At 44.8% G+C, this 27,806-nt stretch overlaps 1 protein-coding gene across 16 annotated transcripts in view; it reads left to right on the top strand.

The window, feature by feature from the left end:
- ARHGAP26 (Rho GTPase activating protein 26) overlaps window positions 1-27,806 on the top strand; it is a 473,272-nt gene that overhangs the window by 90,345 nt on the left and 355,121 nt on the right. For all 16 annotated transcript variants that reach the window (XR_010121689.1, XM_055285812.2, XM_055285818.2 and 13 more), the window contains exons 2-4: window positions 16,579-16,674; window positions 18,292-18,353; window positions 22,557-22,628. Coding sequence is in view for 15 of the 16 variants with exons in the window: in XM_055285812.2 (XP_055141787.1) it covers window positions 16,579-16,674; window positions 18,292-18,353; window positions 22,557-22,628 (230 nt within the window). In the remaining variant the exon portion in view is untranslated. The remainder of the gene's footprint in view (window positions 1-16,578; window positions 16,675-18,291; window positions 18,354-22,556; window positions 22,629-27,806) is intronic.

Genomic DNA, 27,806 nt, shown 5'->3' with positions numbered 1-27,806 from the left:
ACGAAGCCAGCATCGTCCTGATACCAAAACCTGGCAGAGACATAACCAAAAAAGAGAATTTCAGACCAATATCCTTGATGAACATTGATGCAAAAATCCTCAATAAAATACTGGCAAACCGAATCCAGCAGCACATCAAAAAGCTTATCCACCATGATCAAGTGGGCTTCATCCCTGGGATGCAAGGCTGGTTCAACATACGCAAATCAATAAATGTAATCCAGCATATAAACAGAACCAAAGACAAAAACCACATGATTATCTCAATAGATGCAGAAAAGGCCTTTGACAAAATTCAACAACCCTTCATGCTAAAAACTCTCAATAAATTAGGTATTGATGGGATGTATCTCAAAATAATAAGAGCTATCTATGACAAACCCACAGCCAATATCATACTGAATGGGCAAAAACTGGAAGCATTCCCTCTGAAAACTGGCACAAGACAGGGATGCCCTCTCTCACCGCTCCTATTCAACATAGTGCTGGAAGTTCTGGCCAGAGCAATCAGGCAGGAGAAGGAAATAAAGGGTATTCGATTAGGAAAAGAGGAAGTCAAATTGTCCCTGTTTGCAGATGACATGATTGTATATCTAGAAAACCCCATTGTCTCAGCCCAAAATCTCCTTAAGCTGATTAGCAACTTCAGCAAAGTCTCAGGATACAAAATTAATGTACAAAAATCACAAGCATTCTTGTACACCAATAACAGACAAACAGAGAGCCAAATCATGAGTGAACTCCCATTCACAATTGCTTCAAAGAGAATAAAATACCTAGGAATCCAACTTACAAGGGATGTGAAGGACCTCTTCAAGGAGAACTACAAACCACTGCTCAATGAAATAAAAGAGGATACAAACAAATGGAAGAACATTCCATGCTCATGGGTTGGAAGAATCAATATCGTGAAAATGGCCATACTGCCCAAGGTAATTTATAGATTCAATGCCATCCCCATCAAGCTACCAATGACTTTCTTCACAGATTTGGAAAAAACTACTTTAAAGTTCATATGGAACCAAAAAAGAACCCGCATCGCCAAGTCAATCCTAAGCCAAAAGAACAAAGCTGGAGGCATCACGCTACCTGACTTCAAACTATACTACAAGGCTACAGTAACCAAAACAGCATGGTACTGGTACCACAACAGAGACATAGATCAATGGAACAGAACAGAGTCCTTAGAAATGATGCCGCATAGCTACAACTATCTGATCTTTGACAAACCTGACAAAAACAAGAAATGGGGAAAGGATTCCCTATTTAATAAATGGTGCTGGGAAAACTGGCTAGCCATATGTAGAAAGCTGCAACTGGATCCCTTCCTTACACCTTATACAAAAATTAATTCAAGATGGATTAAAGACTTATATGTTAGACCTAAAACCATTAAAATCCTACAAGAAAACCTAGGCAATACCATTCAGGACATAGGCGTGGGCAAGGACTTCATGTCTAAAACACCAAAAGCAATGGCAACAAAAGCCAAAATCGACAAATAGATATGCTGTTTAGATACACACATGCAAATTCTTCATCATTTGCCTAGAGGCAAAGTGGTTTTAAAGTAATATCAGTGGTACCTTGAAAACATTATAGGCGTCTTGTTGGCTAAGGAAGAAAGTGAGTGGGGAATGGAAATGGGTGTTTTATGGCTTCAAGACTAAGCCTAGGAAATGGTGTTCTGATTGTTTTGTGTGTCATGAAGGAGTGAGTAATGGGATGGCTGTTTTGTCTACGTTTCTGGGACTTAGCTTTCCCTTTTTATAAAAAGGGGATTGCAGGGTTTATCATTCTTCTGACCGAACTCTTAAAAAAGGTTACATTCTTATTTGCTTGCTTATTTATTTATTTAGAAACATCATTGGGGGCTTCTGGCATGCTAGAATTGTGATGACTATCCTTTTATGAACAAAACAGTCATGGCTACTGCCTGCCTGGTGTTTATAATGTCATCGGAGCTGTTCACATTAAACAAGCACCAAACTCAGAGGAGATTACCAATTGTAGGGATAGGAAAGGGAATTCTGGGGAGCTGTGAGAGTGTACCCTTGGGGTGGATAGGGAATGCGAGGAGGCTGCTTCCCTAAGGAAGTGACCCTTCAAGGAGAATCTAATGGGCTAAGGGGCAGTAACTAGGTGGGGAGACGGGAGTTTCAGGAAGAGGACACAGGACAAGTGCTAGGCTTTGTGGCTGGATGGATTGCGGCACCTTTGAGAATCTGCAAGTTGGCCAGTGGGGCTGGGTATGGAGTAAGGGCAAGGCCAGTGGGGTGTGCAGACGAGGCAGGTTTTGTAGGCCTTGGGTTGGATTTATTTTGAGTGAGATGGGAAGAGTTATAATCAAGGAGGGTATGGAAGGGACCATCAACAAGATCAGGTCTGCCTTTTGAATAGGTTGTTCTGGGCAGCTGAGTGACAAATGGACTGGGAAGCATCAGGAGGGAAGCAGGGAGGCCAATTAGGAGTCCAGGCCAGAGATGAGGGTGGCATGGACTCAAGTCTTTCTCAGGGTACCAGTTGGAGGAGAGGAGAGCTAATTGAGGTTGTAAAGCAATCCCAGGTTATTCCCGTGCCCAGGACTGGGTACTTAATCTGTGGGGCTCCTTGTTCAAAAAAACAGACATAAGTATTGTTAAAAGCATTAAAATAGAAAGCTGTTTTCTTTCTTGATGTGTGGTGGTATTTTTAATCTGCCCATGTTCTTCTAAAAAGGAAGAATTAAAATTTTAAATTATTAGTATGAATTCTTCTGTTCATCTTTATATTGTACAATGCCAATTTTCAATAAGATCATCTGACTTATATGCAGAATCACTAGAATTATACAATCCATATTTCATAGCTCATATGCATTTATTTCATTCTTCCAAGAACAGTGGAAATGTTGCACAAAATCAGTTTTCATTTTTCTTCTTGATGCATGCACATTTTCCCAGTGTGCTCTACCTTCAGCTTATGATGTGTGAGGAGGGCCTGAAAGGAAAGGAACTATGGGTTGCCCAGTCTGTCTCTGTCCTAGGTTACCATGGTCAGTGTCAGTGGTTGGCTTATCCAGGGAAATAACATGAGGAAGAAAGCTATGATAGGGTTCCTGGGCCGTTCATGTTTCTTTGGATGCCATTGTCTCATTGTCGTCTTCTTGCATCTGGCAAGTTCTGGTTGAAATGGTAGGTGTAACCCCTCAGGGCTGTCAGCGTTCCCCCTCAGTCATAGATATAAGACACTTACCTTGCACTTACTTTGAGTCTCACTGAGCTCCCACACATGGTGGGTCCACCAGAATTCTGTGCACTGGGGCCACAAGGAGCCCCAGTGGGCCCGCATGACATCCAGGTTGTTGTACCTGTCTCCTCTATGCACACATGCTCCACTGTGCCACTGGATCTCACTTGCAAAACACAAGTTCAAAGGTAAAATTATTAAAAATTTCAAGACAGCTACAGCAGAGCATTAAACCAAGCAGGCCCTTCTGAGCATGAGACCCTGTGCATCTGTACTGGTTGAACGCCCATGAAGCTGCCCTGCCTATACCTCAGGCACTTCCAATTTTCAGCTGCCCTGTGAGCCTGTTTTCTGGATTCACTTGAGTCTGTGTGTCAGGTTTAATATTTGCAGGCTCAGAGAAGATTAGCTGGGCACAGCCTGTATTGGCAGCTCCGGCCTAGGACTGTGGTCCAAGAGTGCCTGGCTCTCCAGCTGCCTCTTCTGTGGGAAGCCTGGTTTCCGGATTGGTTTCTGGGCAGTCAGCACCAGGGCCATTCATCAGCTCCAGGTGCCATGAGCTGGGTTTCTGCAAAACAGAGATGTGTTCCCCGTCAGTTGTGTAGGCTTCAGAATAAGGAGACATGATTGAGAACATGTTTTGAAGAAGACTCAGGCTTTGGAATTTGTGATTTTTAAATTGAATTAGGGTGTTTCCTCCTCCCACCCCTGCTGTCACCTAGCTTTCTTTCACCACGAGCATTAATTGCCTGCCTTGGGAACATTTGTAAACCCGCTGTCATGATTTAGAAGATCTGGCTTGCTCTGTGGAGCTCCACCTTTGTCATCTGGAGGGGTTCCATTACTGGTACTTAGTACTAGATGTTCTGAAGGGTTAGGTGATAATCAGCTCTCAAACTTCAGCATGCATAAGAACTGCCTGGGAAGCCCAGGCTCCTAGGCCTCAGCCCTAGAGATTTTGATTGAGGGTGGGCTCCCTGGAAGAGCCTGTTGCAAGTGGTGTTCAGACATGTTTTGAGAAACAATCATCTTTGGCCTCTCTCATTCTGTGGTGGTCTGCAGTGGCAAAGGGTACTCCTTGCTGGGGCATGAGTTCCTACCTGGACTGGAATCCAGGCTGGAGAGGAGACGGTGCAGAGTGGGAAGGTGGGGAGCCTGGGGATTTCGTGGGCACCTATGAGGAGGGTAAGTGTTTGCCCACTCAGACTTCCGTTCTTGGTCCCTGGAGCACAGCTTCCCCTGAGGTATAGCAGAAAAGTGACTAATTAAAGAGGGGATAAAAGAAAGTGGAACCAATTTCTAGGAATGTTATTAGGTGTGGCTTTGTTCAGAATGGCTAGGTTCGTTTTTTTTTTTCTTCCAGAAACATTAATCCAGGGGGAGATGAGTGGATTTTTGTTTTTTAATTGAATTTATTCCAGTGCTTAGGAGTTGCCACCTTGCTTCCTGTGGTATTAGTGGCAAGGAGTGTCTGAGCTGTGTCCAGGGATCAGGTGGATTCACTTTTGATCCTAATTATGCTGCATGGACTGACAGTGAGGAGGAGGGCGAGAGGAAGTCAAAGTGGTAGGGGCTGGGTGGCTTCATTGTCCTTTCATTTTTATGCAGAAACGAATCAGCCTGGCATGTTATTTATTAAATATATATGTAAATGATTCTAATACCTATGGTTTATTGAGTGTTTGCTGCTGGCCAGGCCCTGTGCGAAGCACTTCAATGCATCATCTCTCTTCTCACAGGAACCTCAGGAGGCAGGTTTCCCTTTAGTGCCTTTTCTCACAGGTGGAAATTGAGTACCTTGTAAGTGGGTGAGATGGGATTTTGAACCCTGGGAGTCTGTTAACCACAAATCTAAGCTTATTTGGCTGGATGAAGTCCTCGATTTACTCACCATGCCTTGTTTTTCGCTTGATTGCCCTCAAATTCACGTTAGCTATTGATAGGAACAGTGCAGGGGTTTCTGATCCTTGTGTATAGCTCCAGGTTCTGCCGTCTGTGACTTTCTGAATTCACAACTGTTGAATGCCAGTGAAACTCTGATTCTTTGGGCTTGTTTATGGGTTGGCTTTTTGTTGTTCGTTTTTTTCTTTTTGTTCTTTGCTAGAGAAAGCTAGAAAGCTCAGGGGTTACAGGGAGGTGACAGGCGTTAGCTTCTCTTTTCCTGCTTTTCAAGTGAGGTTCTTGCTTGCCCATATTTGTTCAGGGCAAATGTGATTGCATGGACCCTGGAAGAGGCAGGCCTAAGGATGTGGAAAGACAGTAAGTTGTAGAACTTATAGATGTTGAGTTTTCCATTCACAGTCCTAACTCCAGTCAGAAAACCTTGTAACAGAAAGATCTGCATCCTGTGATGACCTGTGGAGAAATTAATTTGGCTGGAAATGTATTATCAGCCCTAATTTGTTATTTTGCAGTTGTCCTCTTTTTCATTTAAAAGTTTTACAATTATTTTGGTAAATATTTCTGCAGACTTTTCTGAGGTAGCAGTATTTTCCTTTTGTAATATGCATGAAGAAAGGCATAGAACAAGGATAAAATGGCATTCTTTTGATAACTCCCTGGTAGAAGTCGTGGTACTCAGATTTGTAACTGTTTAACCAAGTTCTGGGTTCTGTCTGGGTGCATGGGCCCTGACTGTGTGAACCTGGACAGGCAGAGCAGTCCTGCCCAATTTCCTCATCTGCTTGACTTCTCTGGCTCTTTGTCCTGAATTCCATTTATTGGCAAGGCCTTTCTTATAAACCTCTTCCAAGAAGGTCTGGCTTTCACTGTAAGTTTACGACGATAAATTTTCAGATGGTACACGTCACCCTCTTAATCTAATTGAGCCAGCACATCATTGTGAAGACATCATTTCATTTGGGGGGTATTAGTTGCTATGGTTATTTGCTGAGACTAACAGAGTCTGTGTTCTCTCAATTGGATTTTTGGAAACTGCTCTTTGAGAATGACATAGAGGTGTGCCTTGCTGTAGGAATATCCAGTATATAACCTCAACATTAAAAATCAAAGGCACAGAAAAGATACTTTGGGAGGGATCTTAGAGCTAGAGAAAGGGGTTGGCTCCTTGGTTTTCAAGTGAGGTTTTTTTCTTTTTTTTTTTCTTTTTGAGAAGGAGTCTTGCTCTGTCGCCCAGGCTGGAGTGCTGTGGCACGATCTCAGCTCACTGCAAGCCCCGCCTCCTGGGTTCAAGCAATTCTCCTGCCTCAGCCTCCCGAGTAGCTGTGATTACAGGCGCCCACCACCACACCCAGCTAATTTTTGTATTTTTAGTAGAGACAGGGTTTCACCGTGTTGGCCAGGCTGGTCTTGAGCTCCTGACCTCGTGATCCGCCCGCCTCGGCCTCCCAAAGTGCTGGGATTACAGGCATGAGCCACCACGCCTGGCCTCAAGTGAGTTCTTTAAGGCCGAATGTATCACATAACTTTCCCTAGGTTCACATGTATACTTGGTGGCTGCGCAAGGAGACAGGCCATTTCTGGTTCTTTTTCTAGGTTTTTTTCTGTTCTGTCTGCAACAGCTTAAGTTCTCTCAAGGAATTTATTCATTCATTCCTCCAATATATATTGAGGTCCTGTATGTTCCAGGCACGTGCTAGGAGAATAAAGAAGCTGTGATCTTCGCTCTCAGGGTCTTGAGTGGGAGTCCAAACCTTTGCCTTGGAGGGTGTGGTGCCTGGATCAGCACCATTGGCTTCACCTGGGAATTAGAGACGTAGCCTCTCGGGCTCCCAGGCCTGCTGGATTACATGGGAATTTTGACAAGATCCCAGGTGTTTGGGTGCACCTTAAAAGCTTGAGTAGCTGTCTCTGCTGCAGAGGAAAAGGCATTCCAGAAACAAAATCTAAGTCTTGAGGCTCAAGCCAGGATCAACCCTCCCAGCCCCACTGCCTCCCATCTGCGCACCTGCTTGGTGTTGAGCAGAACAGAACTGCTGAGGTGTTGAGAGAGAGGAATCCCCGCTCCACCTGCCCCTCCCCACCATTCTTAGGCCTCTGTCTCCCTCTATCTCCACCCACCGGCCCCTACCGGTTTTTCCAGCCCTAGTCTGACCCAGTGAGTGGGTCTGACTTGTGTGGTCTCCTCTTAATTCACCACCCCCTCCCCTTTCTAGAAACGTGTCTACCTTAGGGGCCAAGCTCAAGTTCCAGCTTCTGAGGAAGCCCAGTACTTCAGGCCTGTGAACGCTGTCAGTCTCTTGTATCTTAAATGTCGTCTTAACATACTCATTCTTTTATCTGTTTCATCTGGGGCTGGCCTGCCTCCCCAGGCAGTGGACAGAAAGGATTTGATGATAGCACTGTTTCCCCAGTGCATTTGAAAGGCACGACTTGAGCTTAATAAACTTCTCAAAAAGAAACCCACACTGCTTTGAGTTCATTTAGTTAAAAAATAATGTTATTTAGTTCATTGGGGTTTTGCCTTGCCTTTCAGCTGCCAGGGGTGAAAGGAAATTGTAAATTTGTAGAAGCATTAGGGGTTTTCTGAGCACGGAAGAAAACCCTTAGGAACTCAGGTGTGTTTTTAGTAGTTCACAAGAATGGGGTTGATCTGGTGACTCAATGAGGCGAAAATTGCTTACTTCTTATGCTAATTAAGATTCTCCTTTGGTTGATTCTCCTTTCTCCAACCTGCTGGTAAACTTCCACTCCACCTCTGCTGTGGGAAGGAAAGCAAGGCAGGGCTGAGGGCATCCCTGTCCTCGCTCTTCCAGAACACATTGCTTCCTATTTTGAATTCCCACAACAGCCCCGTGAGGTACATACTATCCTCATAGTTACATACATGCTTGGAAAGGTTGGGTAATTTGCCAAAGGCCACACAGTTAGGAAGTGAGAGACCGGGGATTTAAGCTGATGTTTGCGCAGCCAATGCGCGTCATACGCCTCTGAATTACCTTCCCCTTGCCCCGTGTGTGTGTGATATTTGTACTTGAGCTGCCTGGAATTACCCTCTCTTTTTTGTTCCCTCACTTGATTAGTCCCTTTCAAAATGGGTTTCTTTGTTTTCATTAAGCAAATGTCCACAGTCTTCCTTGGGGGAGTTTTTCCTGTGGTGACCTTCTGCTGTTTTATCATGTCTTGGGGCAGCATGTGAATGCAGTTGTTCTAAATACAGTACCTGAGTTCTCTGTGCCAGGGCTGAGCTGGGGCTGGGCCCTTTAGGGGTTGAGTTTTCATCGGAGATCCAGTGCTGACTAACTCACTTGACACAGCGGTCATTGATCCAGCAAATGTTTATTAAGCACCTACTATGTGACTTGCACTGTCATTAAGCCAGTCCTTAATTTCTTCATCTAGAAAAGGTCAAGTGCTTTCACTTAACTCTCAATGTTCTTATGAGGAACAGACAATACAGCACTTTGGAAATACATATGTATTTGTATACATTATTTGCATATAGTTATGTATAATTCAAGATGATGCTATGGATAATTCATAGTGGGCCCTGAACTTGGAGTTTTCAACACGGAGCAGCTTTTTTTTTTGAATCCCTTATAACTCTTTCCTTATCTCCTGGCTGACCAATGGTCTGTGCACAAATGTCCAAGTTGAGAGGTGTTGCCTGTCATTTAGTTACCTACAGGGAGAATGCCCTTGGCTGTGGTTGCACATTCTCATAGTGAAGCATGCTGGAGGAGTTACAGTAGGTGTCTCCAACAAAGTTCTGGGCCCAGCTCCTTAGTAAAAGACTTAATTGTTGTTTAAGTTGATCTTGTTGCTTCTCTGTATAACAATCCAGTTCCCATTTCTTTAAGGGAGTAAGTTCAAATTCCTTAGCTTGGCATTCAGGTCCTTCCATGGTTTGATTCTAACCGGTCTTCCCACTCTGACCTCCTGTCCATCTAGTTAAACTTGCTGCTTTTTCTGGGTAGGTTCTGCATTTCGCATCTCCTCGCTCCATGTTTCCACTTCTACAGCATCTTCCCACAACTGCTTCCCTGCCTTGTACCGCTTCCTTTTTCTACATATCCAAGTAGGACTGAACTTTAAGGTTCAACTCAAATGCTACTCCCTGTTCTTTTCCTTTTTTTTGGAAGCCCCCTCCAATGGCCCTAGCTGGAATAATATCCCACTTTCATTTCTGTAGCCATTTTTGTCTACTCTCTGATTGCCCTAGCACAGTCTACCTTAATTTTGTAGTTTTGTAGACACAGATTAGGCCCTTCTAAAAATTGCATTCCCCTTAAGGCACGGAATGTATACATACCATCTTTTCATTTCTTTGAATACATTGATACCAGATTCTCAAATATTTGAGTAAATGAGGCGATATAGTGTAGTAGTTAAGAGTTTTGGAGTCAGAGAGACCGAGTTTCTTACATTACCACTCATTCCCTGCATGATCTTGGGCACATTATTTAACCTCTCGGAGCCTCAGTTTCCCATCTGCAAAATGGAGGTAATAATACCTACTCGACAGAATGGTTGTGAGGATGGAGGGATTTAAAGTACTTGGTAGGTACAGTATTCAGTAAGTTAATGTATATAATATATTCATAGTTATTTGGATGTAGATTAAGGTGAGTTTGGGTAGCCCAAACTATTTTTACGGGGTATTTCGTCTAAATAGAATTAGAAACCTCATTTTGGAAAGAGGAACACTTCTTTATTCTACTTGATTTCATTTTAAAAATCAACTCCAAAAATGTCATTAGCCTTAGTGCTCTGGTTGGAAAAACAAATTTTCCAGAATCAGTGCTGGTGATGGCCTCATTTAGGAAATGCTCTTTTAGGGAAATGGCCTCAGGAAAAGCATGCAGATGGATGATCAGAATGCACGTACCATGGCTGATGTGGTCGGTGGGCACATCATCCGCCTGGGTGAGATGAGAGGTTTTCTGAATCTGCTCCAGCCAGATCTGAAAGAATGTGAGAGACACTGTGGTGGTGACTTCATCCCTCCTTGCCCTCCCACTCCATGTCTTAGGCTTGACTTGCTGTATGAGAGCACAGGCCCTCTGAATGTGTTAGAGCACTTCTTCCCTCGTGGAAGCCAGGGTCCCTCTCTCAGTTGCTGAGTGTCCACTGGACATTTCTAGGTGGTTATTTGTTCCTTAGTGGGACAGGATCTGTTCTCAGCACTGCCTTTAAGGCTGGCCCTGTCATTTCTCCTTGAGTCTTAGCTGTTGTTTAAATTAGCTGCCTGGTCAAGGTGTTCTCTGATATAGTTGATTGCCACCTAGTGGCCACAGGTAAGACCGCGAAACGAGAAAAAGGCTATGGAGAATTTTGTTTCATTCTAAGATTTGCACAGGGGGTGTGTGTGTGTGTGTGTGTGTGTGTGTGTGTGTGTTTTGTTTGTTTTTGCTAGTACAATGCCAGGAGTCTGGGCTGTAGAATGGTATTTACAAGGGACTATAACTTGCTTTTCTTATAGTTAAGCACATCGAACTAGTTTTAAAATGCTACATACAGACTTGGGGAAACGGGGAGTCGTGGGAAATGCCTCTCTCCAAGCACAGTTTCTGATTGGATATGTTCTCAGTTTTCCCAGATACGGGGAGAAAGAAAAGAAGGATCTCTGGGGACTCTTCCTTAAACTGTTTTAACTGCAACCTGGGGCTTGTGCTGGGGCTAAGAGAGGACAGTTGGTTGTGGCCAGCAGTTGGGTTGTATGTCGCTCATTTCTCCAGCTTCCTTGGTGTAGATGAGGTTTTATTTTATGCTCCTGCTGGTGGTAGCTCTCCCTCCAGCTCTGTGGGACTCTTCCTCAATGGACAACATGAAGGGAGGTGGTCACATGCTAATAGGAAGCACATTCCCACATATATATCAGGCTCCAGCCAGATTTGTAAGTTGGAGAGTTTGTCCTAACTTACCTGGTTTTTTTTCACATGTCAAACATTGAGTTCGGAGGTTCACCTTTAATGAAGGCTAATGGACTTATGGAGTGCCCAACTTCCTCTCTGTTTGTTCTTTCTGCAGTACCTGCTCTCAGTCAAGCAGTAGAGTGTTGGGCTTTGGGGATAGAGTGGTGAGCAGGAAGGGATATGATCCTCGTCCTTATAGAACGTACTAGTTGGGGAGGCATTACTTGAAGAGAAGAATTACCTGAACAAATATAAAATTGCTCTGAAGAAAAGATGTATAGTACTCAGAGAGTGAGAAATAGGGTTGGGTTCGGCCCGATTAGAGAAGTCAGGGAAGGCTTCCTGGAGGAAAGAACTTTTGGGCCAAGGGCTGCAGGCAGAGGTGGCATGTGGTGGCAGGTAGGAGTTGGGCATGCCCCAGGAACTGGCAGAGGCTGGAGCAGCTGGAGCCCAGAGAGGGGTGTAGGGAGGCCAGACCCTGCAGGACCTCTCAGGCCTTGGGAGGGAATTTCATCTTCACCTCCAGAGCTCTGGGAAGCCATCACAGGGCTCACTGCTGGTATTGACACAATCGGGTGGAGAACTGATTTGACGGACAAAAGTGGATGTGGGGAGGCCAGAGAGGAGGCAGTTGCAGTTATCTAGGCAAATGGAGGTGTTTTGTTTAGGGGTTGCTGATAGTTATGGGAAGGAGTGGGCAGAATTGAGATGTGCTTAGGAGACAACATGGACAGACTTGGGAATGGACGTGGCACATGAAGGAGCCTGCTGTGTGAGAGGATGACATGCACTGGTGACTTGTATGGCAGGGTGAACGGTGGTGCCCTTCATCACACTGGGGATGCAGGAAGAGGCCCTTAGCTGGCTCCGTGGGGAGAGGGTGGCAGAGGGTGTTTGAGTAGAGAGTTTGGTTTTGAGTGTATTGAGTTTGACCTAGGAATGGGGGTGCGGGTTAAACCTGAAGTTTCTCTGGGGCTCGTGTCCGTGTCTCAGCTCTCTGTCATGGGTCCTCTCTGGGGACTCTCAGGTGTTCCACCTGTAAGCCAGCTTGTGTTTCCTTGCCCGCTGACATCAGTACAACAGGTTTTGAGGGACACTGTGTCCAGCCCTGTCCGAGGCACTCTTTGTGCATTGTGACATGAGGCCATTCATGAATAGTTCCAGAATTATTCCAAATACAAGGTGATGAGGCACAGAGAGTAATTGGCATCCAGGAAAGGGAGAGATTAAAGGCCCAAGGACTTTGGTATTCTTGCGCTTTAGGCAGCCATGAGGCCAATCCTGTTGCAAGTTCTAACCTCAGTGATGGCCTTTCTGAACTGTAATCACTTTTTTTTTTTTTTGTTTTTGAGACGGAGTCTCACACTGTCGCCTGGGCTTCAGTGCAATGGTGCAACCTCGGCTCACTGCAACCTCCGCCTCCCGGGTTCACGCAATTCCCCTGCCTCAGCCTCCCCGAGTAGCTGGGATTACAGGTGCACACCACCACACTCGGCTATTTTATTTTATTTTATTTTTTGTATTTTTAGTAGAGATGGGGGTTTCACTATGTTGGCCAGACTGGTCTCGAACTCCTGACCTCGTGATCCACCCGCCTTGGCCTCCCAGAACTGTAATCACTTTCTAAGGCCAAAGAGAAAGATGTGACTGAGCAGCAAAACATTTCAAGGGTAGTTAATACACAATTTTGGTAACTTTGGAGGTCACAAAGGCAATAGATGCACTGAAAATACAGTAGTAAGGTTACCTGAGTCCATGTTTGTGTGTGCACATGTATGTTAAGTTTTACCCAACGAGAAAAAGGAAATGGCTTGACTTGTGGTATTACTGGTACAACTTGTATAAAATTAAGGTAGATTCTAATTTTAAAAAAATTATGGTAAACCTTCTGTGTTAGTGAAAGTTGGATCTATTTGGGTTAAATTCTCTCAAATCCGGTGCAGATTAATATCTGCTGGCATCTCCAAGAAAAGAAGGGCACTTCCTCTGGTCCCTGAGTGAGCAGGTGGCTCTGGGAGCAGTCTCTCAAGGCCCAAACTTCTAGCTGCTTCCATATTTCTTAGCCATCTGGACCCTCACTCAGAGAAGCACAGCCCTACCTACTCTAGAAAGCAGGTACTTGGCCTCCCCAGATGCCGGCAGTTATGACTTCCCTCCACTCTGGCCAGCATTCTGCTTTTCTAGCAACAGATGTTTCTGCAAAGTAAATATTATTGACTCTGCTTGGCTCCTTGCTGTGTCTTGCACTGCCTGTACATGGAACAGCAGGGTTATATGGGGAGGGTGCCACGACACTTGGCATGCACCCAGCACCAGTGCCAGCCTCTTCTTTTTTCTCTCTCCTCTTACTGGAATGTGTGTGTTAGATTCCTGTGTGCATCAGAGGGAAAGCTCTTGAAATAAATCTTTGGGCTGCCCCATATCCTTGGTGAAAATCTACATAAGATACCACCAATCCTACTGGGTTGAAATAGGCAAGAAGCAATGGTTTTTAGGTAGAGAGTTCTCTTTTTAGTGTTGTTTTCAATCTCTCAAGTAACATAGAGGGTTTACCTTAATGGGGTGATGTGGTATGGTGTTCCCACATACTACAAGGATCTCAGTTCACAGGATTTAAAGTCACAGGTCCTCTCCTTAGTGGCCTTGTGCTCTTATGTCAGTCCTTTAACTTCTCCGAGCTCCAAACAGTTATTTATGCTTACCTTTCCTGGTTCCTCTTACTGGAGGACTCATATATGAGGAAAGAACAGCCCAGCTATACCTAGAACTGAATCTTGTGATGTGCAGAGTGCCTATAACAGTGTGTCTCACTGGATCCTCCCTGCCTAACCCACAGGCTGACAGCCTCCGTCAGATGAGATAACTGAGACTTTACGACTAACCCAGGGTTGGTTACATATCTGATCTATGTTGGAGCTGGAACTTGAACCCAGGAGCTGTGGGATTGGGGTGGGGGTAAGGGGTTGGGGTTGATCACCCTGTCACCAGCACCCATGGAATGCAAGTGGAGAAGGGAGGTTCTCCAAAGCAAGCTTGAGATGCTGTCCCAAAGTCTGGGGAATGGATTCCAAACAAGTTAAAGGACAGGTGTCCACTTTAGCTTTACTGAAACATTCCTCTATCAAGCCTGAGGTGAGTTCCTTTTTCAGGTCCATTCATTAGGATTCTCGCTCTACCCAGCTTTCCTCATTGGCCTGAAGCCCAATACTGACTCCATACCAGCAGTCATTACCTAATCCTCTATCGGGGGATCGGCCTGTCCCTCAGCGTCATGGGGTCCTCACTGCTTCCCAGGCTTGCACTGTGGCAGGGTATGCTCTGTGCCCGTGGACAAGGAAATCAGGTCACCTGCTGATCATAAGCTAACAGGCCCTGCCCTGGTTCAGTGGGTCCCCCTGTGCAGAAGCCTCACAAAGGCCCCGTTGTGCATGACCAGCCACTCCCTGATCCTCACGGCAGCTGCCTTTGACAGTGCGGCTTTTCAGGTGTGTGCTGGGAGCTTTCCCGAGCCTGACTTGCATTTCACCTGTTTCCACTTTGTTGAGGTGATTGACTTTCTCTTGCTTATGGGGGAGGCACAGGATTGTCAGGTGGGTAGAAAGGCAAACCTGTGTTACTCTTAGTGCAGACCTTTGTGAGTTCTCATCAGGGAACATTCTGACTAAAATGGGAATGTGTATAACCACACCCACATTTGATGCACACACATTTGGAGGCTCTAACAGAACATTGTCTTCCACTCTAAAATATTATTCTTTCCCTTTTTTCTCGTGTCTACCTGTAGCCTCCTCCTGCCTTCCTACCCACGGTGTTCTGGCTTTTGGGTGCATCTGTTTCCTTCTTGGCTTGCCTTTTGTGATTTGTGTTCTGAGGAATAGCCTCAGCTTGGGCTGGCCGTTTTTGTCAGATGCCTGAGTCCCCTGCCAGCATCTTTTGACATTTTGGTAAGGACCATTCTGTGAAAGTGACTGAACGAGGGAGAGATCAGAGACTGTTGGCTCCTGTGTTCCCCTTCTCCACCCCAAGTGCCTTCTTTTGGTGTAGAGCAGAGCGCTTTGGACAAGCCGCAGCTAGCTCAGGACCGTGTCATCACAGTGTGTGGGAGGGCAGTCCAGGAGCAGGAGCTGCAGCTGCTCTCCATGCAGTAGCTGGAGCCCTGGTCCTGAGAACAGCAGCACAGCCCACGCCCATCTCTTCCACTAGCCGCCATTGCTTGGAATGAGCACTGGGGGTTGGCTTTGTATCCAGTGCCCCCCGCCCCACCCCCCCCCCCCCACATTTATTCAGCATACACTGAGCAGGATGCACTGCCAGGTACACAGAGGAAACAAACCAAACCAAACAGAAAGATGGAAAACACGATCCCTAACCTCAAGGGACAAATCTGGGAGCTACGAAAAAGTACTGGGAGTCACGGATGCTTTTATTCTAGTTGGTTATGTTGATCTGTGCAGCCACAATAAACCCCCTCCCCCGCCCCCCATATCTTATTAAAGCCAGGCCTCGTTGCTGGTTCTGCCTCATGTTTCCCTCCCTTGGGCATTTGGACATAATGCCATTTCCCCTTCAATGAGGGAACCATGTATGAGGGTAATTTGAATGATTAGCCTAATCTGCAGGAAGACTGCACATGGAATTAAGTTAAGCACATTTGTCCTCAGCAGCCAGATCTGCCAGTCCACTTAAAGGTACCTTGGTGGTTTCATACCCTTAAGAGATGTTGAAGGCTCCGGAAGGATCACTGGCTTTCATTACTATCTTCAGTGAAAGTTTATGATGATGACTTTTTAATGATAAGGGCCCTTGAGAGTTTTTCTTATGGATACTGTGTGTGGAATGTGTTTTTACCCTAATACAAAACATTGCCGGGGCTTTGTTCTCCTGGTGGTGTTGGATGTGGCCAGCCAGGAAAATTCAGGTGAGCTTTGTCAGGCTGGCGGTCCACTCTGCTCATGAGGAGAGTGGAGAGGGTTGTGAGAACCTGGGCCTCGCCTGTGCTTGAGTCAGAAGAGGAAGGCCAGGTGCTATGGGCAGGGCAGTTCCCAGCCCCTCCTTCCAGCCTTCTCCAGGCTCCCTTCCTAGTGAAAGTTTGTGTTGTGAGTAGGACCTAGGGGAAATTATTATTGAGTCAGACGTGTGGGGAAAGCTGCACTGACTGCGTGGAGGGTCAGTGGCAGAGCAGACCTGCAGGCTGTGGACACTAATGTTGGCTCTGATCCAAGCTTTCTCCCTGACTTCCTTTGGCAAGTGGATTCCCACATGTCAAACAGAGGTGACAAGTTGCCTTTAGGAAGTAGAGAAAGAACTTAAATTGTTAAAGCCAATATAACAAAAATATTAACTTCTAGAACAAATCAGTGCTTCATATTGTAACCAAGTGTTGACTATTTTGAATTTATACTCTTTTGTGCTTTGAAATGGACTCAGGAACAAATCCGCCTGCTAAGATATTCCTAGAAGGACCAATAAGGGCAGAAAATCAGAAAGCCAGTTTAATTTTAGTAATTCCTGATTTTTCCTGTCTTTTTCTTGCTAGATTTGTCTTCAGCGAAGCGGAAGTTTGCAGATTCCTTAAATGAATTTAAATTTCAGTGCATAGGAGATGCAGAAACAGATGATGAGATGTGTATAGGTAAGTCATAACTGTGCAGAAGATAAAAATGTTCATTGTTTGTCATAGCCTTCAGTGTCCCAGCAGAGCCTTTTTCCCGAGATAGGAAGTCTCTAAGGTTAGTAAAGAAAGAAGTCCTTAGTGGAAGTGGAGGGACAGAGATATGTGAGGATCGGAGCTTGGGGCTACTCTGGTCTTCTCGAGTTTTGGGATTGCCTCACCCTCCAGCATGCAGGAGAGAAAGCTTGAAGTTTTGCGGTGGGGCTCTCCTTTCCACCTCCCTTTAGTGTTTCTCTGGCTGGTGACATTCTTCCCCTCCAACCATAGTACTAAGAACTTAGAGCATACGTAGAACACAGGTAGATGAGGGGAAAATTAGATCAGAGGTTGCCAAATGATAGGCTGAGATGACAACACAGCCCGGTTTTCTTTGGCTCTCATTTTTAAAAATTGAATTACCATATAAATTCAATTTATAATCTAAAATTCCAGTTTTCCAGCTTCTTTGAAAAGTTTGAGAATTTGATCTACTGGCCCCCTCTTCTGACCTGGCAGCAGTTGGCTGAGCTATGCATCTGCCACTGCCTTCAGACAGGGAGAGGAGCTACGTATCTGGTTCTCCTGTGCTGTGGACAGGGAGGTCCCCGCCTCTCCTGTTTCCTTAAAAAGAGGCTGAGGTGGGTTACTGTTTATCACCACGGTGTGTTGCTTCACTCTTCACCATCACCTGCCTTGGTCTGTAGGCAGCCGTAAGCATGGAGGATTTGCAATGTCAAGACACCTTTCTTTGCCAGGACCTTGTCATTGCACACTATTCTCCTATGGGCACCTTGGTTGACTCCATTAAATGAGCAAGAATTGAGAAACTTTTATTGGATTAATTAATTCATCAAATGCTTATTGAGTTCCTGTTGCCATGCAGAACATCAGCATCTGGGGCTGAGTACAGGCAATTGGGAGACAGCTGAGGGTGGTGAAAACGTATCCTTGTAACTTGTGAATGTATGGATGCTTTTCCCAACATGGCTCAAGGGTCTTGAGTATCCTCAGGGCCATTGCACATAATGCTTATTGCTTTTATGAATAATTTTGGCAAAGACGACTGTTCATGTAGAGCACCATGCTTCGAGCTGCACTCTATTAATGAGTGGCTTGAAGACTCAGAGAGGAGGAACCCAAAGAGAAGCCAGAGATGTGGCTTCCAATGCCAGCAGCACTGTTTGTTTAGCTCTGGTGCCAAAGAAAAGGCTGGGTTCTGACGCAACGCCACGACCAAGGTTGAGGAGGTCGAATCCGGACAGGAAATCCTTCAACTCCTAAGCGGAACTCTGCCCCTTCCAGCCCGGCGCCTGGAAGCCTGCCAGCATCTCACCCGTCCTGGGTACTCTCAGGAACAGGCAGATCTTTTCCTTGAAGAAATCATTCCCTAGCTAGAGTGCCAGGTGGAATTAACCTGCATTTCTGGGTCATCCTTAATGGTTAATGATTAAAAAGATGAAGGAAGCCTTGGGAAGCAATTGACTTTAGGCATCTGTATGTGCCAAGGAATTAAAATCCATAACATAATAGCCAGAGCTGCAAAGGCTCCCCAAGGCCCATGACACTCCTTCTACCTCATGGCCCCTTTCTGTTTTCCAGCAAGGTCTTTGCAGGAGTTTGCCACTGTCCTCAGGAATCTTGAAGATGAACGGATCCGGATGGTGAGTAGGGCTGGGCTACTCTTGGTCCCAGATAGTATATTCATGTTGAGGGAGCAAGGGATTGGTTATCAGAAGAACTAGATTCAAATCCAGACTCTGCCATTTGAATGTTTTGAGCCCTTCAGCAAGCTTCATCTTTGTAGAGTTTGAAGGCTTTTGTAAATATTAAAGGATTACTCTGGTGGATGACTTTAGAACAACATAGTTAAATGATGTCCTTCTGAAGATTCATTTTAAGGTCTTTTCATAAGGTGTATGACTTAAGGGTGGATCTTTTGAATTATTTCACTTTTTTGGGCCTCGGATTCTCTACCAGCAGAATGGGAAAGAAGGTGCCCCACTCTGCCCCTCCCCCATCTTATTGAACCTGATCAAGAGCTCTTTGAGGGCAGGATCACTTTGCTCTTCATTTTTAAGCACCCAACACAGTGCCTGCCAGGTAGGAGGGACCCAGTAAACAGGTACTTTGTAATGAAGGTAACTATAAAAAAGCTCTTCAAAGAGAGGCATTGTCCACATTTAAGAGTCAAATGTTGATCTCCAGGTTCTTAAGAGATATCTTTTGTACTAGAATTTATTGTTCTGGGAGACAGAGAGGGGCTTACTCTGTCACCCAGGCTGGAGTGCAGTGGTGCCATCATAGCTCACTGCAGCTTCAAACTCCTAGGCTCAAGCCATCCTCCTGCTTCAGCCTCCTGGGTAGCTAGGACTATAGGTGTGCACCACTGTGCCTAGCTAATTTATTTTTGCTTTTTGTAGGGACGAGGTCTTGCTGTGTTACCCAGGCTGATCTCGAACTCCAAACCTTAAGTGATCCTCCTGCCTTGCCTCTCAAAGTGCTGGGATTACAGGCATGAGCCACCCTGCCTATAATTTATTCTGATATAGTTCAGCATTAGCAGATAAGAGATTCCACATCTACAGGAAGTTACTTTGCATTTTCCTCCATATCCCTAAGATATGAGGAATGAAGTCCCCTGCTGACTTGAAGTCCCCTGCTGCCTGTACACTGATTTTCCGCTAGGGGGATGTGTCTTCAGGCAGCGATGCTCCAAAGTCCTAGGAAATATTGCATCAATCAACATTTTCTTTTCTTCCCATGCTAACAGTTGGTAGTTTGAACACTATTCACCAAGATGCATTTTCTATTTTAACCCTCATGATGACTCTGGGAAGTGGTATCTATATTGTCGCCATTTTTCAGATGAAGATGTTGAGGTTTACAGAGGTTAAGTAACTTGTCACAGATCACACAGTTAATAAGTGATACAGTCTGGGTTCAAACCCAAGTCTGCATTATATTAAAAAATGTTTAAAAATGTGGGGGCCAGGTGTGGTGGCTCATGCCTGTAATCCCAGCACCTTGGGATGCTGAGGTGAGAGGATCGCTTGAGCCTAGGAGTTCAAGACCAGTCTGGAGGCAACATAGTAAGACCCCATCTCAACAATTTTTTTTTTTTAAGAAGCCTGGCATTGTGGCGTATGCTTGTAGTCCCAGCTACTTGGGAGGAGGTAGGAGGATCGCTTGTGCCAGGGAGGTCAAGGCTGCAGTGATCTGTGATTGCACCATTGCACTCCAGCCTGGGCAACAGAGCAAGACCCTGTGTCAAAAAAAAAAAAAAAAAAGGAGGATTTCTTTAAAACTCCAAACAGAGTAGAAGCCTCTTACCTTCTGCCCTACGGAAAGACCAGTTTCTCTTGATTGCTCACTGCTGGTGCCTGAACCAGAATCAGAAGGGTGGTGGCGGCAGCAGTGGGGGTTGGTGGTGGGTGGAAGCAAGGGAAAGCTTGTGTGTTTGTGCACGTGCTGGTGCCTAAGAAAGGGAAATGATTCTTTTGAGTCTGATTCTTGGCTGAGTTAGTATTTGGGGGTGGGGGTGTGGTAAGCAAATCACCATGAATACCCTGCAGATTGCTATGGCCTGTGGTAAGGGAACAATGACTGGATTATACTTTTCAGCTTGCCTCTGCAATTTTATTATTAATGTCAGGGAATTGAGTTTCTACTGTCTGCATCTGAGTATCTGGCCATTGCAAGCCCCTTCTCTACCTCCTTGCCCTGTGACAACTCCATCAGTTCAGTTAAGCTCAGCAAGCAAAGCCACACCTTCTCTGGGCAGCCTTTCCTGACTTCCTGGGTTATATGGCTACCCTTGGTATTTTCTTAACATCCAGTTCATGCTTCTGATCCTGTGTTTACCACATTGTGTCCTGATAAACATTGTACCAGTCTGTGCCCTGTAGTAAATATGGGTTCCTCAAGGGCAGAGAGTGGGCTTCCATGTCCCCAACATCAGGCAGTGTTGGAACCAAGTGGATGTTACACAGTTGTAGAATCTTAGACTAAGTGGGACCTTATTCCTCACCATCTGCAATTGCTCATTTGACAGATGAGAAAACAGGTCTTATTAAGGCTGATAGCAAGTAGTAGTATGGCTGGGAGAAGGACTTGGGTGTCCTGATTCCCAGGTGAGCAGTTGAGCACTTTCGTATTATAAGCGACTACTTATGACTGCATTCTGAATCATGTATGTCCACTGGAATAACTTGGGGAGTTTGAAAAATACTGATGTCTGGGACTAAGTCCAGAGATTCTGAGTTAGTTGGAGTGTAGCCTAAACATAGGGATTTGAAAAGCTTTCCAGGTGATTCTACTGTGTAGTTAAGGTTGAGAATCATTGACTTTAGGGGCTTGGCACACCTGTGTAAGCTTCAGAGACTTGCAGATGGTTTGTGGAGAAGACTTCAGTGAACTGATTAAGTAACATCAAATAACAATAAAAATCACAAAATCAAACAAATTAACACCACAACACTCTAGTCTTAAATTTCACTCTTCTGAAATAAGTGATCTCCAAATTGAGAAAAAGGCAAATGGGAATAAATTTGGAGACTTGACTTTTTCTGTCCCCTTACATTGTTCAGTTAGTTCTTTACTGTGTCCATCTGTGACTTCTGGCATTTACCCGGTTAGTTTCATTGCAGTGGACATGCATGTGGTTTAGGAAAAATAATGCTTTGTTGCAGCGAGATTCCTGGAATAATTAGTTGAGCAAAGAGTGATAAATGAATGACTTAAAAGGAAAAACTGTAAAATATTGTACTGCCTTAGAAAAGACCATAGAATCTTAGAGCTGGACAATTCTGCCCACTCGTTTTGCAGATGACGAAATTAGAGCCCAGAGAGGTTAAATGTTTTGCCCATGGTCACACAGTTGGCAGCCAATCAAGAATTAATCCATTCATTCATTCAGTCATTCAAAAATGTTTGAGTGCTGCTTTGTCTCAGCACTCTTCTTTGTTTTGGGGATAGTGGTGGCAAAGTGAGCCTTTACAAGATACTGATTGTGTGTGTGTGTGTGTGTGTGGGTGTGTGTGTATGTATGTATGCGTGCATGTGTGTGTGTGTATAAATGTATAGTGTGTAGTGGTGAACAAGAACACACTTGGTAGGGGAGGGAAGTTGAGTTATGTTGGTAGTCAGGGAAGGCCTCCCTAAAGAGGTGACCTTTAAGCTGAAACCTTAGTTACATGAAGGAGCTGTCCCTGTAAGGGTTTGGGAACACAGTATCTGAAAGAATAGCGAAATGCTATGGCCCTGAGGTGGGACGAATTTGGTGTGTTTGAGGTGCTTTGGAGTGCCGGTAGGTTGGAATGCAGGACCTGAGGGGTGAGCCCTGTGAGATGAAGTTGAGAGGCAGCCAGTAGTCAGGAGGCACAGGTGTCCTGACTCTAGTCCAGTCCTGTCTTGGTAGAGCAACACAAAATCAGGCTTGGAAGGTTTTTACGCCATCAGATGTCCAGAGGTGTTTTTTTGTTTGTTTGTTTGTTTTTAACCTAGACTCAGTGTTGATCTACTTTACCTATAACTTGGGTAAATGAATATTTGCAAGAAAATGTCACCTGAAGCTTGTAACTTAGACCCCACTCTTTCACCAGCTTACAGTTTTAGAGTTCCTCGTTTTTACTTTTAAAGAATCAATATTAATCATGCATGGGAGGAAGATTATCATGTTTTGAAATGATGACAGTTTTGATTTGACATGCTATTAGTTCAAAGGTTGTAAACAGTTGACATGTACGACACTGCCTCCCCAAATTTTATTTTAAGACATGGGGAGGCATCTCATGCTGGAGCTGCTGTAATTCTTTACCGATACTGCTTTTGTGTCTTCTTTCCCCTACTCTGTTGTTCTTCACCAGATTGAGAATGCCAGCGAGGTGCTCATCACTCCCTTGGAGAAGTTTCGAAAGGAACAGATCGGGGCTGCCAAGGTGAGAATTTTGCAAACTTTGGTCTGGATTTTAGGGTGAGAGGTCTGGAAAACACAACACCTTCTTTAAAAAATGTCTTTAGAAATGTCTTCGGAAAATCGAAGCCCACCTTCTTCAGAAAATCTTAGGCAGAGAACTCTATAGAGCCCAACTCATCAGTTCTTTATGGGTGACTGAAGTACGACCATATGAGCCATCAACCGCGGAGGAGCCATTCTGGTATTTTGTTATCTAATTGTTTTGTGCTTGTTCATAAATCATCCAAAGGTAGAAACCACACCTCGTTTGTGTTATTATAATAGATAGCTGTGTGCTTAGACAATTGCCTTTATTGGACAATATGTTTGTTTTCATGGAATTGTATTTTGTGGAGGTCTAGGACTTGCAGCCTAAGCAGGGGTTACAAATTTGTGCCCTGTGGGTACAGGGACTTTCTTTAAAGGGAGGCAGCTGGTACTTAGGTTTAGCTGATTTTTGTTGGGTCTGGAAATGGGCCCTCCCTTGCTGATTCTTTAAATGTTTCCAGACAAACTGAAAAATTATGTGAAAGTTCTTGTTGGCAAATAATTTTAAAGTATATATTACACATTGTGCAGGTCAAAAAACGACATCTGCAGGCCTGCTTCAACCCAGAGATCACCATTTGTTATCACTGACCTGGAGGGACTGTAGCCTAAGCTTGACTAATTCTAATGTGTTCTTGAGAGACTGCAAAGGGAATCCTGTTCCTTTTTAAAAGGTGGATTCTCCAGGGCTCCTTTGCCCTGTGGCTCACACCTGTAATCCCAGCACTTTGGGAGGCTGAGGCGGGTGGATCACGAGGTCAGGAGTTCGAGACCAGCCTGGCCAATATGGTGAAACCCCGTCTCTACTAAAATAGAAAAAGTAGCTGGGCATGGTGGCGGGTGCCTGTAGTTCCCAGCTACTCGGGAGGCTGAGGCAGGACAATCGCTTGAACCCAGGAGGTGGAGGTTGCAGTGAGCCGAGATCACGCCACTGACTCCAGCCTGGGCAACAGAGCAAGACTCCATGTCCAAAAAAAAAATCACTAGGAAACTCTAGCTGGTTTGACCTTCAGTAGAGTGTTAGAGGCTACCTGCAGAGAAGATGTTTTCGTTGGAATCAATGAAAGCAAAAAGATTTCCAACATTTTCTTCCTGTTTTTCTGGAACTGTGAGTCAATTCAGCTGCGGTCTCTTACGCCACCTGCAGGGGCTTTTGGGCAACACCACCCTCTTACTTTGTGTGGATTTTGCTTAGTTGCAAAATGAGGTATTCCTCACCCCTACAACACATACGCCCCTAAGTGCATCTGCTTTCTGGAAATAGATATGATTAGGGCCTGCAAAAGATGATGTTTAGTCAGGGTCTTTCAGAGAGATGGTTGATCACAGTTTGAAAGAGGGACTGTGGCAAAGACTTTCTCCCAGTTTTAGAGTATTTTCTACTAATTTTAGTTTACACATTTATGAGGAAGTGGGAGCTCACTGGTGTTGTATCAGAGATTAAGGAATGTATAATTTGCACGAAGTCTTATTCCACTAAGAATTCATACAGACTGTGAACCAGTCCAGTGATGGCAGATAATAAGCCGTGAGCAAATGCTCCCTCAGTTCCTGGCAGTGCAGGCCCCGCCTGCAGGCCTCCTCTTGGTGGCCTTGGGGCCTGTGCCTCCCCACTCTTGAACATGCTTGGCAGTGGCTTCCGGGGGTTATGCAGAGCTTGGAGACTGAGGCAGAGCAGACCTGTCTGTTGAGTCATCTTTTCAGTAGTTACTTCTCCTGAGCACAGATGCTTCCCTCTCTGGCCTCTTCTCTCACTGGCTTGAGGGTTACCATGGTTACCAAGTAGGTGAGGCAAGAGTCTGAGTGAGCTCCCTTTGGGCTTAATACCAGTGATCTTAATGACAGAAGGAGCTACTCTCCCCCGGGGCAGGGGGTGGGGGTGTGGTGGTGGTATAGGTGACGTATTAGAATAAAAGAATTTAAATAGTCACTCACCAAAGCATGTTTCCCCTCATGCATATTCTATTCTCCTATTCATTAAACCATGAATAACTATTGATTATTAAATAACTTTTGGATGATCACTAAAGAAGAATTGTGATGACATTTGGGTGATTTCTCATCCCTCCCCATTTGTCATTTTTTCCTCCTGGCATGTCCTCCTTTGCATCACTCCACACACACATACATTTATATCATAATATTATGTAAATTTAAGAGAAAACAAACAAGCAAACAACAGATCCACTTCTAGGCGACCCAGGGAGCAGTCTCAAGAACATCTCAGAGCCAGCAAGTGCTCTTCAGCTGGTTCTGGTATTGGCCAAGTGGAGGTTCTGAACTCTATCTGTGCCATGCTAAAATTACTTTTTCCTCCTCCTCCACTCTCTGGTGCTGCTTCGGTTGCCATAACAGCCTGTTGCAGAGTGCACCGTGTGAAGGCTGCCAGGGAGGAAGATTCTTGGGCATTCTTATGCTAATGTGCTACTCTGGAGTAGGGCATGACCCCTGGTGCTTGACATAACCATGGCCCTAAGTTTCTATTTCCAAGTTTGAGGAAATTATTTTTTCCTGTATCAGAGGTACGTTTGGAATGCTGGACTCATTTAGAATAAGTATAACAGACATAAGAGAGTAGCGTAGAGAGTGGGTCTACAGCTAGACTGTCTGAATCCAAATCTCACTTCTGCCATTTGCATGTAGACTTGGGGAGGTTACTAAACCTCTTCACGCCTGTTTCCTGATCTCTAAAATGGGGGTAATAATAAAACTTGCCTCATAGAGTTATTATGAAGAAGAAATGAGTGAACTCCTGTCAAATGCTTAAAACGGTGTCTAGCGTATAGCTACCTGAACACGAGAACAAGGTTGGTCATGTAGTCGTTCAATGTTAGTGATTATATTAGATACACACAGTTCATTTGTTTAAAAAATATGTGAGAGCCTGCTCTGTGCCAGCACTGTTCTGTGCCCTGATATTTGGTGGAGAACAAGGCAGGCGTGGTTGCTGTGCTCATGAAGTAGCTGGGGTGAAAGACATTAGACAAAAAGATACAAATAAATGTCTGATTTCCAATTGTAGTAGGTTCTTGGGAGGGTTACCTTCATGGCACACGGGACGTGGAAAGCAGGTGTGTTCTTGATAAGAAGGAGGCAGGTTTAGGTGATGAGCTCACCACTGTCACCACCATTGCTGACATTTATTGAGCACTTTCCATGTGGCAGGCACCCTGCCAAGCACTATATGTGGTTTATTTCATTTAACCCTAGAAATCCTTTGAGGAGGGGGTGTTCTTATTTTTATTTTGTTATATGGTCCTTGAGCTGAAAGAAGAAACCCGAGCAATTATCTAATCATCCTCTATTTATAGTTGAGGAAATTGAGTCCTGGAGAGGGATGGTGATTTGTTTCTAGCCAGTCCATATTGAGTTGGGAATAAATTTTAGGATTCTAACTCAATCCTTGACTTAATTACCCCACAGTAGACTCTCTGGAAGGTGAAAACCATCTTGTGTCCTGAGTGATGGACATACTGTCCCATCCTAAGAACATTATCTAAGCTGTAGTACTTTTTTGCAGCAGAGGTCTTATTGCTGTTTTCTAAGGACAGAAACGGCTTCCCTTTCTCCTTATTTTTTTCTCTAACTTTGGGTGTCCTCTGAAACATGGAATGTGGAGGCACAAGTTGCCAGAATGTCCCAGAATGCCAGTGACTCATGTTCCCTGGCCTTTTCTCACCTCTGGCCAGCTGGACTGTCTGGGACCAGGATTCTCTTTTTGGGGTTGCTGATAAGGCTGGTGGGAGCGGATACATGTGAGTAGCATTTGGAGTTGGAGCCCCAGTTCAAAGTTGCTGGTTTCACTAATGGAAAAGAATTGCTTGAGTCAAGTCTCTTGCCTGTACCCTCCTCAAATTTGAAGGAGTAATGTGTCCTCAGGCTTTTTCTTCATTTGCTGCTCAATGTTTAATTGTTCTTTTATGTGAGCAGTCTTTTAAGCAAAACTCAGATTCATAGAAATGAGTATATGTGAGCTAAAATGGATATATGGTTATTCTGCCCACTCTGTGAGCATGTACCAGATGAGTGGTATTCTGACATGGCGGAGCTTGTCAGGCTCCGGGTGATGGCTTCTTGGCTCAGAGTGTCCTGCCCCAGGGCATTTGCACTTGATGGTTCTGCTCTAGAAGGCTCTACTGTGCTCCTTCTGTATTTAACAGGTAGGTCTCAGCTCACATCTCCCTTCCCCAAATGATGCCTTTCCTGGGTGCCCTATCTAAAGAATCTCTGTGACCGCGCCCTGTTTGTTTCCTTTGTAGCACTTGCAGCAGTCTATAATTATGCTAATTATTTGTTTACTGGTTAATCATGGTTCTCCTACTAGAACATTTCTACCATGAGGATTGGGACCATTTTTATCTTGTATTTCTGGTGCCTAAAGTAGAGCCTTACACGGAGTGGTTGCTGATTATAAATTTGTTAAAGGAATAAAGAGGTATGTCTGAGCTTATTTGGCCAGAAAATATTTTTTCTCTTCTAGGCTTTGGACTTGCAGAAAAACATCCCTGTGGGTTCAGGTTCCACATGAGTCAAAAGCAGGAATAATGTACCCAGTTAGTAAATTTGATCCTGTTTATCAGCCCAGTGCCAGCCTTCTTCCAGCTTCCTTGCCTGCTCTCCCCGTTGGAATGTGGAAGGAAGGCAGACTGCCTGTGACAATCTGTCTCAGCTGTGGTGGAGAACATGAGCTTTGGAGGCACATTGTCCTGGGCTCCAATCCCAGCTCTGTCACTCTCCGTGACTTTTTACAAGTTCACCTCTTTGGATCCAAGTTTTCTTATCTGTCAAATGGGAGATAGAAATAGAACCACAGTGACCCAATGATTCAGTGGTGGGGAACAGGGATTAATTATGGTAATTATTTTTCATTTTGAAGACAATAATACGGCTAATAATTTCTTAAAGAGAAGAGAAAAATAACTGTTACCCCATTACCATAACTCAGGTATTTGCATGTAAGTAAATTCCCACCTCATCTTTGTCCATAGGTAGACACACTCTATGTGGGATGCAGCAAGTTTATATAATGCTGTTTTACTTTTCTCTCTAGTTTTCCAATGACTAGTTATGCTTATTGGATGTTCCGTACTTTAATTATACCAAACGCTATCCT

Source organism: Symphalangus syndactylus, chromosome 7 (genome assembly GCF_028878055.3).
Source record: "Symphalangus syndactylus isolate Jambi chromosome 7, NHGRI_mSymSyn1-v2.1_pri, whole genome shotgun sequence".
NCBI lineage: Eukaryota > Metazoa > Chordata > Mammalia > Primates > Hylobatidae > Symphalangus > Symphalangus syndactylus.
The sequence above is the reverse complement of the archived record's forward strand: the minus strand, read 5'-3'. Positions and strand labels throughout refer to the sequence as shown.